At 44.1% G+C, this 12,798-nt stretch overlaps 1 protein-coding gene across 1 annotated transcript in view; it reads right to left on the bottom strand.

The window, feature by feature from the left end:
• The window catches only part of CACNA1G (calcium voltage-gated channel subunit alpha1 G), a 146,107-nt gene that overhangs the window by 29,551 nt on the left and 103,758 nt on the right, over positions 1-12,798 (bottom strand). The window contains exons 22-26 of the mRNA XM_071573326.1: positions 9,155-9,281; positions 6,322-6,447; positions 5,620-5,709; positions 4,856-5,048; positions 2,329-2,379 (exon numbers count right to left, since the gene is read on the bottom strand). Coding sequence (XP_071429427.1) covers positions 2,329-2,379; positions 4,856-5,048; positions 5,620-5,709; positions 6,322-6,447; positions 9,155-9,281 — 587 coding nt within the window. The remainder of the gene's footprint in view (positions 1-2,328; positions 2,380-4,855; positions 5,049-5,619; positions 5,710-6,321; positions 6,448-9,154; positions 9,282-12,798) is intronic.

Raw genomic sequence — 12,798 nt, forward strand, 5'->3', positions numbered from 1 at the left:
GCTCCAAAATCTCTCTGAGTATCGTCTGCCTCCGAATATAGCCCTGTCAAGAGAGAAATTGCCACTTTCCCTGAGGTGGCTTCGAGCCGGAGGTGCGTGGGCACAGGAAATTGGAATTCACGAGAGTGGGACAATTCCATTACTGTCTCCTTCAGCTTCTTCCTTCTCCTATAATAAGGGATTTAACTATTTTGCAGGTCTGAGTATATCTGGAGGACAGCAGCAAACCAGTGAGCAATGAGCCTGTGACGCAGCTGGATTTACAAACTGTATCAAGAATATTATTAGGTTAAAAAGTAGTTTGCACTGAAGGAACTTTTTTTATTTAAACACATAGTTTTACTTGGCTTTTATTGTACTGAATGAATTTATTAAAAAAAAAGTGAAATGGAAAATGATAAATTATTTCCACTGAGAAGATTCCAGTTGTGATAGAATGTAGACTTGGAGGGGAAAAAAATAGGAAAAAATTAAATTATAAAATATCTCACTAAGTACCAGGCAGCAGCACACACTCACACACACACACAGTATTCCATCTTGTCTTCATAGAAAGAGAAAAGAAGCCCTCTGGAAGTGCAGAGCTGTGGGGAAGGTTTGGGTCACAACTCCAGATTCCTCATTGAACCACAGGAGGTTTCAGTACAGCACCTGGGACTGATTCCCTAAATTCCCAACAGTCAGGTTCAGATATAAAATCATTCTATTCCCTCACTCCTAAAGAGTGGCATGGCACATCCACTAGCACCGGATCCAAAGAAAAGACAACAAAAGGAACACAAAGCACAGACCTGACAATTGTACACATTTTAAAGGCAAACTCTAAGAGTCTTTCTGAGCCTGCACGGGATAACAGAGGGGTTTGGAATGAGTTCGCTGCCTTAAAAATAACACCGAATAAGACAGCCTTGATGTAACTCTGTAGGACCAGGAGAGGACTCATAATCAAATAAAAAGAAGAAAAAATAACCAGTTCCAAACCCAGTGAGAGCCCCTCCTCATGCTGCCCCCATTTCACAGAGAGGCCAGGAGGCCCACCAAGAGCAGCAAGAAAGACAGCAAAGAAATAAGAATATCAGGAATGGCAGTGGGAAGGAGATTCAGGATTTATTAAAGCATGTTGTGATAACTTCCAACAAGGTCTTAGAAATATAAGGTAGAACTTCTGTCTCCTTGAGTTATCTCTGCAGTGAATTCTATAGCCCTCACCTTGCAATTTTTATTTAATCAAAACTCCCTGCAATCTAAAAGAGATGGATGGAGCCCTGCTCTCATCTCAAGCAGTGGGAGCTTGTGCACAGGTGAGAGTTTTAATGGCACAATTTTCCTAGCATATTATTTTTGTCAAAAATTATAGCTATATTTGTTTCTATGTTGTCATCTCTTTAATTATTCAGGCTAATATTCTTAAGTTACGATAAACAAAATGCTTGCCAGATCAGATTCTCCTAAAAATAAAAAGAGGAAGTGACAGATTTGTAGCCCTGAGCACTGTCCTGGAAAGAGGCTGGGAAAGGGAGACATGTGAGTGCAGTGAGACAGGGGGGCAGATCAGACCACAGGAGTGTTCAGCCCAGACAGTCCATCCCCACCAGGACCTGGAAAGGTTTGGAGGTGGCATCTTTATTTCTTTTAATTTACAAGATACCTCATGGATCGAGTGACTCTCCATCAATACAGAGAATTTACAAGGTGGGCAGCACAAGGACTAAACCCCATGTCCATGCTGAGGGTTGGTGTGGGGTTGAGCTCCCCATTAAAACACTGAGGCTCTGCGCTATACTGACTTTTACCCTGTTGGAAAAAATATTGTGCCTCCCTGAAGCACAGTGTTTGTGGAGCAATGAGCAAAGGCTGGAGAAATAATGAAATACCATCCCTAAGCACAACTGCCTGCCTTCCAGAGACACACCTGCTAATTATTCAGACTCCTAAGCTGGTGGTTGGAAAGCTAAAATCAACAATAAAGGACCCATTTCACAGTCCAGTCATTATTCTCTAAGAAAAAAACCTAAAAGACCCCCCAAAAAAAAATAAAAGAAGGAAAAAAAAAAGTCATGAAAAGTCTGACAGTGTCTTAATGAAAACCAGAAAAAAATGCTGAATAACATAACATGATTGAAGAGTAAATTAAGGGTTTGAAAGTGTCAGTCCTGAGCTAGGTCTGCAGAGACCTGCAGCTCAGAATGAGATGCGTGTGCCATGAAGTAAAAGCAAACGAGCTTTGCACCACACACACGGTTTAGTGGGATGCCTCAGCGCGGTGGCGAGCCGTTAGTGACACAGCACTGCCATTCAATGGGACGAGACGTGCTGACTTCCCAGTACCTTGCACTGCACTGGCTGAGCTCTCCATTAATACATCATCCAGCATTAGATCTAAAAGAACGAAATGGCATTAATCACCCGGCAGGACACACGGCAAGACTTCCCATCCCCTTCGGAGGTCCCTATGGCTCTCAGGCTCTCCGTTGCCTCTACCAGGAATGTTTCCTTGTGGGATCCTCTCTTTGTGCTTCATGGAGGGTAGGCTCAGGTACACATGAAAAAAGAAGTGCTCTTGTGCTTCTCCCACGTGCACAGGTGGAAGCCCAAGAAATTCCTGAGAACCCCCTCACTTGACGATGATGGAGAAGACACTTCTGAAGGACGACACAGTTCACATCCTGCCGGAACAGCACAACTTACAGTGACCGCCCCTGTACCTGTCCACTTCTGATGAGCTGGGATTTCACATGCTTTTCTGGTTTTCAGTTATCCCATTGAATAAATGCATTGGAACAGTCTACAAACAAAAATGATCATGCCACCAGTCAGATGTCTGTGTCTGGCATCCATAGGTTGGTTTGGGCACCTGAGGTTACTCAGGAAGCCCAGCTGAAAGGAACCCCCATGCAGTTGCTGGCACAATCACAGCCTTAGTCTTGGTATCATCTGCAAGTTCCCACTGTGCAGAACGAAGTTAAGCAATGACATCTGTTGCCTCTGAGGGCAAAGCTGGACATGGTCAATTAAAACCAACATTTCAGTGAATGCGAATTGAGAAAACTGTTCTAAAGCGATTTGGAGGACTTCGTACTTTGCTCTTGAAAGGTTTTTATGGCAATTGAATACTCAGCAATATTTGATCCTCAGTAAAATAGCTGTTTATTGCCTCTTTAATTAGGCATTTCATAGCACTGAATGAATAACTGTATCTCCAAGGATGGTTTGTGATTCCTTCCCGCTGGGAAATTGCCCAGGCTTACGTCTTTTCTCCATCTAGTTCCTCTAGCATTATAAATAAAGTCATTAATAATAACTAAACATCTATTTTTCTTCTACAGAAATTTCTGCTTTCCAAAACTTCAACTTTAAATAGGGATCTTTCTATCCAGCTTTTAAAAACCTCTTCTAACTCATCGGCTTGAAACTAGGTTTGGGAACTTGGACTAACTGAAAGAGCTTTCTAGGCAATTTCTTGATGGGGATAAAAAAAAACCAACCTAAAAAAAAGACTCTTTCCATCTGTATCCCACTTAACTGAGAACAGTCTAATGTGTCCTCCATCTCTCTTGAGGGAAGCCTCCATCTTTCCACTGACCAGCGAGGAAGACAGGCTCTCAGCATAAACCCAAGTTTGATAACCAGAGGCTGGTGTGATACATCCTAGTGGTTACAAAACCTGTGAAGCTCATGGGACTGAAAGATGCGACCAAAGGAAATTCTTGGGTAAATGCTGAACTGAGAGGCTGAAGCAGCGCTGCAGTACATGGTTGCATGATTAACCCTGTCACAGCTATTGAACACCTGTTAGGTTTTTAAAAAATGAAACAGACTTAATATTACCAGCTTTGGGAACAAGCACCTGATCAGACAGCCTCTAAAACAATACTGACATCTGTCAAAGGTAGAGAAGAGATGTGAAAGAGGAGAGGGAGAGAGCAGCAGGCGGATTGACCAGGAAGGGAAAGTGCGAGGCCATGGACACGAAGGGCAATGAAGGAAGTTCAGTCAGAAGAGAGAGCATGCGAGAAAAAGAGCACCTCTGACCTGTGGCCTCTGGCTAACTTACTTATTCAACTACATTAAAACAAGAAGAGACTAAGAGACAAACGTCAAGTTGGAGACTTCTGGCAGAGTGGAGGTCTTTTCTCCTTTCATCTGTAGAGCCTCCTCTCTGCAGGGCTGCACACTTTCACGTCCAGTTCAGAGGTGGGTTCAGATTGCACCAGTGCTATTTTGTCTAGTTAGTTACTCTCTTCATCTGTTGTTTCGGTTTTTTTCTAATCTGTATTTCTCAAGCAAATGCATTGATATGTTTCTCTAAGGAGTTTTAAAGCGTTACTAGAATGAGATGGCTCCATTATTTTATTACACTCTTGAATAGCAGTGGTGCTACTGTGCCAATAAATAAACCTGCTTGATAAATGGGACAGGTAACATCACTGTGGCATTACAAGGCTGTAATAAACCAAATAGTGAATCCAGTTATCAGCAACAGTGCTCATGACTCAGAAGATTTATGCTGCCATCCAGCACTGCTGATCTTTGCAGTTGTCACTATTTGTGTAACACTGTGCTCTGCTATCCAAGAAGCTCTGGGTCTGATTATTATTATATTTTAATTTAAATAACCTCCAATGGAAAGGTCATTGCAAATCATGCAGCCATTAAAAAGGCTTCCATGGCTCCTTGCTCAGCCTAAACGACACTATTTCCTTCATGCAAATTTTATAGCTGGACATGCTTTTGGGAGAAGAATGATCACCAGACGCGAGGCAGGGAGGGGAGGGAGGAGAGGATTGTGTGGAAGGTCAAGCAGGACTCAGAAAGATGTGGAAAGACTACCGACCAGCCATCTGTTTCTCCTTACTCCTTCTCTTTTTCTCCAGTCGACGTAGCCTCTTCTCCTCTCGCCTCTTGGCTTCTTCTTCCTCCTGGTGCTGCCGACACTTGTGGAAATTCTCTACCACCACCCCCACGAACATGTTGAGGACAAAGAAGGCCACGATCAGCAGGAAGGAAATGAAGTAGAGGAGCATCCATGGGTTGTAGTTCATGACTGGCTGCAAAGTGGAGGAAAGCAAATTTCAGCTGGAACTCAAAAAAACCGAAAGGGACCAAATTGATACAGCTGTGCCATCCACAGAACCTGTGGGTGCCCTTTTCAGGCAGCTTAGGGTGCTCTGCTCTTCCTGAAAATTAGAGCCTTCTGAGAAATTTTAACTGGATGCTCCCAAAACACAGTGTGTCGAGGACAGAACCACCACCTCTGTTCCGCAGCATCCTTTGCAGCCATTGTAAGTCCCTCACTGAAAACCGGTACCTCCACAAAGCATGTAATTTCTCCTGAAATGAGGAAATTGCTTAAAAAGTCAAACCACTGTCTAATAAATGCAGTTCTCCTAATGACAGTTACACCAGTTGCATTCCAAAAGCTGTAGAGAAAAGGTTGAGTACAAATCCAGACTTTTCACTGGACTCCTTGTCACATCCCAGGACTTGGATTAAACACCTCCCTCGATCCTAACCCCGTAACCCCATTTGACTGTGGAAGCCAACAGTACTTTGCAAAACAAGAGCTAAAATGTGTGACCTTTGACAACTCATTACTTCCAGCTCTGCTAGAGCCCATACCTGCTGGTCGACTCCCACAGCATCCAAGCCATCGTACATGATATCCACCCACCCGTCCTTGGAGGCCAGAACAAAGAGAGACATCAGGGCCTAAAAATGCAAGGAAAAAAAGTTAGGCACAGTTGCACTGAAGCTCTTTTACTTGTAACATCTTACTCCTCTTTGCCCTTTCCTGCCTGAGGATTGTCATTACCTGTCTGATAATGGAGCACTTTGATGACCAAGATTTCTCTTGGCAGCAAAAACCTATCCATGCCAGCGGCCAGCTCAGCAATGAGCAGTAATTCGGAAACCGCAGGGCTGAAGACAAAAGCAGCTTCATTTCCACCCTCCAGGTCTCTACTGATCCTGACTAATTAGTCCTTACCATGCTGCTAAAATAAGGCTGCATTGCAGAGATGGTTGAAAATGTCCGGCTCTATTAGACAAGCCCTTCTGCAAGATATATTTGGTTTGTTATGTAGCAGTGAAGCAATTAAGTACTCCACGAAGCCACATGTGCTTGTTCTGTTCCGAAAAGAGGTGTATGCCTGCTTGGAAACACTGCCTTTGGGATTTACAGAGACAGAATGCTGTGCATGTGAACTGAATATTTACTGCGACTGGCAGTGCCCTGTAAGAAAATCCCATGGGATAATAATGCACAGGTTTTAAGGCAAGGAGGTAAAGGAGCAAAGAAGCAGATTACCGTTCTATTAATACCTGGCCGAGATTATCAAAATTATACTTGTGCCGGACCCATTTGTAGCTTGCTTCTGTACAATCCGATTTATTTGTGATGTTTCTGGTGTCCTCCCCCTGGCAGACAAAAAACTTGCCTTTGAAAAGCTGCAAAACACACAAAGAAGAGAGGAACTGTCAGGGTTCAGTCCTCAGGATTTCTCCACAGATGATGGGCATTTCTCTGGGGTTCTCCACACAGCCCACGCCGACCAAAGTTGTTAAGGGAACTGGCCTCATTCATGCAGGTTATAAAGAGCGAGCAGCCTGTGTAATATGCACCTAATGAGCAAATGCATGATTTCACATCATTTAGGACACCCACCTCATGCATTAGGTTGTCTGGTTCAGTGATCTGAGACTGGCGTAAGGGCCTTTGCTTCTAGGTCGACAGTTCAAGTGTAGCCACAACCAATGGCCCAGACCAGCTAATGGCTTCTTACCCCACATGGAACAACTCTGGCGACTCTCAGCCCAGCTAACGACAAATGAGGCATAACAGGCGCCCTCTGCCAGCAGAGGAAAGGTGGCACTGAAGAGGCCCAGTGATGAGCTAAGCTCCACTCTTAGAGGTCACAAGGGAACACTTCAGAGAGGAGATGAGCCCCTGAGGGTGATGCTGGCCTCTTGTTGAATCAAGACTGCTGCCAGTCCTGCTCCGCTCTCTGATCGCAGATGCTGTGCTCCAGCTGTCATAAGGCTCTGCAGTCCGTGCACAGGTCACTGAAAATATTCCTTGTGCAGAGCTTAAGGAGCAAAGCCCAACCCATGCTGGGCACCTGATCCTGAGTTTATTCCCTTTGGTTTAAACCAGAAGAGATGCAACTCCTGGGCAGTCAGCTCCTGATTTATACCTGCACAAGGAACAGGATCCTCCACATGCTTAATTCTAGACCTGGTGCTTCCTATGCTCAGAAAAGAGAGTGGCAGGGGATGATTACTGCTTCAGACAGGGTGATTGATGCTACCAGGATGGATGGTATCAAAGCCCAGCAGACAGCCAACAAATCTAGTTTTATTTGCTGACAGAAGCTATTGACATTACTGTTGGGGGGCGGGGGAGAAATGGCAACCTGCTCTCCAGGCTCCTTAAAACACCACCTGGGTATACAGAGAAGAGACACTGATGGGGTTTGATCTGTTTTTCTAGACAAATATCAGTAGAAATAATAGCGAACAAGATAAACCCACGCATTACTCCATGGGTTTCCTTCCGAAATCAACAGCAGAAGGATGGTCTCTAGGCATGCAAAATTAATCACTGCTCAATGCAATCATAAAAACTCTGGATGCAAGAAAAGAAGTATTCCCTGATCTTTCCATGGAGGAACACTACCCGTGGTAAGGCAGACTGGGGAGATATAGTCTTCACAGAGAAAGGTTTTAATTAAGCAGGAAGGTAAACAACTGTTTTTAATATAGTATCTGTAAATATAATTTCTGCAAGAGCTGGACTGCAACACCCCTCAGATGGGAGCAGTAACAGGGCTACTGATGGGGTTTGGAAATACAAAGCCCAGTTTGCAAAAATGCTGATCCCTGTCAGTGCTTCACACTTTAGCACTTCTGAAAACCAGTGTTTCCTACTGGACTTGTTTTATCCACACATTTCTTGTGTCTTATAATGACTACTCACCTGTGGGCAGCTCTACAACCAAAAACAGTCTTGCCAGGAGGACACACTGTTATAAACTCTGATGCCAGGATTTTAATAGCACTAAAAATTTCTAGTTTGATCTCCAAGTTATATTTAAATGGAAGAACTATTTGTAACTTTGAGAGATCATCTTTTTATAGAAAATAGCTACGGCCTCATCTTACACCTAATTAGACATAAATATTAACTGAGAATTTTGCATCCTGAATACAGGATCAGTCTTGCTTGTATCCAGCACTGAAGCACATCAATAGTCATGACAATCTAACGTAAGACTGCAAGTCACCAGGGAAAGTACTGCAATTAGCAGGGAGGAAATTCAAAGAGCATACTGCAAGTTTTGTTGTTTGGCATAAATTTTCCCATGTCTGAGTCTTCTATTGTTTTATGGGATATCTTTACTTTTATGAATCTGCTTAGTATAATGGATGGATGCTGTTATTCTGTGCTAAGCCCATCTAGCTGCTGAGGTGGTTATGGATGGCATGATTTTCTTCTCTGTTTATTTTCAATGCTGTATTTATTATTTAAACAGTATATTAGTGTAAAATATTATATAAGACACCTTTCCAAAAACAAAGCCAAACAGAGTTGCTTTCCAAAGCTGGCTGTGACAGATCAGATAAACTTCAGAAAGAAGTAAGTGTTATGTCAGAATATTTATAGGAAGCAATCTCTTCTTCCCAGGTAATGAGAAACCAATTGCATTGGAAAACTCTGCCACTTTTCCCCTGGGTTCCTGCACTCCTGGGACTGCGGATATTACCAGCAGATCTGGCAGGAAACAGACTCAGAAATCTGTGTTTCAGCAACTTTCAGTTACACAAACTGTCAGAATCAGAATGAATCTCCAGGTCAAGGTCTCTCTGAAGTTTACAAGCCAGCAATTTCAGCTTTGAGTTTCTATTTCCCCTTCAGTTTATAACTAGAAGAAAAGTAGAGAGGAGTTCATAGAATGGATTGGATTGGGTTGGAAGGGACCTTTAAAGGTCATCCAGTCCAGCCCCCTGTAATGAGCAGGAACACTCAGTCCCACCTAACCTCAGCTTCAGTTCACAAAGGCTTATACTGTGACCATTGGTGCAGATACCCAGATGTGGCACCGTCTAAGGCTCGTTATACTTTCAGGTTGGGTGCTGAGGCTTACAGGGGACTCACCTGAACTCCCAGGATCCCAAAGATTATGAAAAACGCACAGCAGATGACCACAATGTTCCCAATGGGCTTCAGGGATGACATGAGAGTCTCCACCACCAGCTTCAGTCCTTGGGCTCGACTAATGACTCTGTAGGGGCAAGTAAGCACAGAAGCTGTTAGTCCTGTTCCTGTTCCGTTCTGTCTCCTATCAAGATAGAAGATATGGAGAACACAGCACTAGTGAATTTTTTTTAGAATGACAAATAACTCAAAAATCATGATGGAAAAAGCAGTTCTGGAAAACTGACCTGTGAGATTAAGGAGGTGTTGGGAAAGGGTCTCTGCCTACACATTACAGCTTTGCAAAAATGAAGAGGAGGAGGAGAACACATGGGGAGACAGGCCAGAAAATTCAGCTGTTTTGTCTGGGTCATCCACAGACACAGAGTTTCATGTGTGTAGCCTGTCCAGGACTGCAGAGAGAGGGCCTCCCAGTTCCCCTTCTGCATAGATTTAGGCAAGGCTCTTGATTTCCCTGTCTCAGTCCATGAAATGGAGCAGCCACTCTTACACATCTGCCTGCACATCTGCAGTGATTACAGAATCATAGAATGGTTTGCATTGGAAGGGACCTTGAAAGGTCATCTAGTCCAAACCCTTGCAATGAACAGGGACACCTTCCACTAGATCAGGTTGGTTAGAGCCCTTTCCAGCCTGACCTTGAATATTTCCAGGGATGGGGCACCTACCACCTCTCTGGGGAAATCTGTGCCAGTGTTTCACCACTCTCACCATAAAAACAAAATCTGTATGTGTCCTTATAGTGCTTCTGTGTACAGAGACCCAAGCTACTCCTCAGACCATCACAGTCTCTTTTTTATACCTCTTGTACAGCCTCAGCTATGAATCAGAGCTGTCCTCCAGGTGAAACTTCACTGGCAGGACCACAAGCATCTAACCTAATTTCTTTAGCTCCTCTCTGGTATCACACATAATTTCATAACAGAAGATCAGATCTTCTGTTGGCAAAGAATAATGTGGACTTCATGAGTGAAGCAGGTGGAAAAAGAAAAAAGTAGAAACTGTACTATACTCTCAAGGACAACATTGCAATGAAAGGACAAGTCTTATGTGATTTAGAGAAGCCATCTCACCATGCTGGGAAAGATGAATGAGGTATTCAGACTAACCGACCTGGAGGTGGGGACCAAGAAAGGCATCTGAAGAGGTTACATGGCTCCTTCCACTTGATGCCAACTGGAATTAAGCATTTCAATAGTGCTGTAAATCAGTTTGTACTGATGCCATAGAAACTGCTTTCCTGAGGCAGAAGTGGCTGTTTGCTGTGGAAGTCAGGGGAGGGAAGTGCCTGTGTGCATTTGGGTGCTGGCTGGTGACTTCTTTGAACACCTGGCACTCAAACGTGTCACAGACTCTCCCCTCTTTTTGTTTCTGCCTGGGTTTCTCTTTTGCCACGGGAATCCTCTCACCATGTCTCCCTTTTCTCCCCAAGTCTGGCTCCATCACCTGAAGTGCAGTTGGAGTTTTGTTGCCTGGACAGGATCCAAGGTCTCTTTCTCTCCCCCATTCTCGGGCATGGTGCTCCCAGCAGAGGTACCCATGGACACATCCACACGCCCAGCATGGGTGACCTCTGCTGGGACCACAGCCAACCTGCACCAGCCCTCTCTTGCCCCAGAGTCTGCAGGTTGAGCAAACTGCAGTGCTCAGTACACAGGCACCAGCTCTTATTAAAACTGTTGGCTTTAAACAGTACCCTGAAAAGCAAAAACTTCTCTTTTTTTTTCGGTTAAATATTTACTCAAAATGTCAAGGGTAACTCAACACTTACCATTTTAAGAAAGAAACAGATGGTGATATTTTTATCCACTTCCTCACCAATGAAACACAAAGAGCAGATGCTGCTATTCCTCATGCTGGGCATCTCTGCCAGGTAAGTGCTGTGGCTCTCTATTCGGGACACCTCAGCTTTCCTGATGCTCAGATCTGGGTGTTTTAGGGAATGAGCTGGAGAGTGGGATGGAGGAGGCATCAGAAAGCTCTAATGTCCCAGGGGATGGTGGGATCCCATGGGCAGTGGAGTCTGGTCAGTGTGGGCTGCCAAAACTGCCCACAGGAATTAGCCAAAGAATTATCTCTGTTGTACCTGAGATTCGCACTGTTGCTGCCACACTGTACCTGCTCCCAGGCTGAGAGCTGAGGTGAGACCAACAAGCAGAGGAGCTGGAGAGCAGGTCAGTGTGCCTGACTCAATGAGCCAGCTAATGCAGCCTAACAGGCCATGTCTGAGTGCACAAAGCAAGCCTTGGGCTGGACACACCGAGATTGAACCTCTGTTCTGGCTCCTCAGATGGACTAAAGACTTTCCACCCCTCATATATTACCCTCACACAGTCTTGGGTGAAATACTACAACTGCCCAACTACAGATGGGAAACTGAGGCATGGGAGGACTGCAGAACATGTTCTCAGAGGTGCAGTAACAACTCAGTTCCAATGATTTCAATGGGAATTAGGTACTTTGGTGCCTTTAGTGATTCTGACTTATGTATTCTGTCCACTGTCACAGAGGATCAAATAGAAGTTGATTCTTTTAAATGGAAGGTCTATGGTCTAAACTACTGGAGCATCCTTAAATTTTGGGGAACAAGGAAGAAATTTAGGCTCCACACTTAAAAGTTGATAATTTTCTCCACCACTTATTAAGAAACAGTGTTCTAGAAATAATAAAGTGATTTCCCCTGTGAGATACTATGTGGTATCCAGCTGAGGGAGAAAACAGCAGGTTACTTGTCTGACTTTGCAAAGTCATGTGTGTGTTGAGAAAAAAAAGGGCTGAAAAACTGCAGCTTTTGGCTTCTTTCAGTGTTTTGATCAACCAGGGAATTCCTCAAATGAGAATGCATTAGGGTAAAAGCTGCTACTAGTTTAGCTTCATGCCAGTGCTGTTTTCAGCCCTTCAGGGAGAAAACACTTTGAAAAGATTTTGAAAAAAATAATAGTTCTTACTAATGGAAACCTTCAGGCCTTGGAGAGACTAAGGGCCTGATCCAGTGTCAAGGCAAGTCTGAGCAAAGACTCCTGCCACTCTCCTGAGAGTCTGATAAATCTCTAAGAGGTGCCAATGAAATTCTCAGTCTTTCCAGATTATTAGTATCACGTCCAATGTGTCAACACACAGCATCCCCACACCTCACCAGTATTGCCCAAGGTCCTGCTGATATCAGGCTTGTAAACTCACATTATCTGACCCACACTCCTGCAATTTATCGCTGAAGGATGTGGCTGATTCAAAGCCCTCTGGCTGTGCCAGAGCTGTAGGCCTGCTGAGGTTCCACCCAGCACAATTCCAGTCTGCGTCAGGCATATGACAAATGGGGAAATTAAAATTACACCTTCTTTTTTTCTTTTTCAGTGTAAAGAAATGTTAATCCCTTGAGTTCTCCCTGGTTTTTCTGCTTTCAGCATTCCCAGGCCTGTTAAATCTCTGGTGTGAGATGCTCTAAACCCACCACCAGCCTCATCCCAGCTGTATCCATGACCAGAGTAAAGCTTGTGAGCCTGATCAGAGCTCTCCAAAAAAGAAGTAGCACTTAGTTGAAATAACAGATCAATATTAATGAAGACCTTACTCCACAGATAAAC

The sequence above is a fragment of the Pithys albifrons genome, chromosome 19 (genome assembly GCF_047495875.1).
Source record: "Pithys albifrons albifrons isolate INPA30051 chromosome 19, PitAlb_v1, whole genome shotgun sequence".
Lineage (NCBI taxonomy): Eukaryota > Metazoa > Chordata > Aves > Passeriformes > Thamnophilidae > Pithys > Pithys albifrons.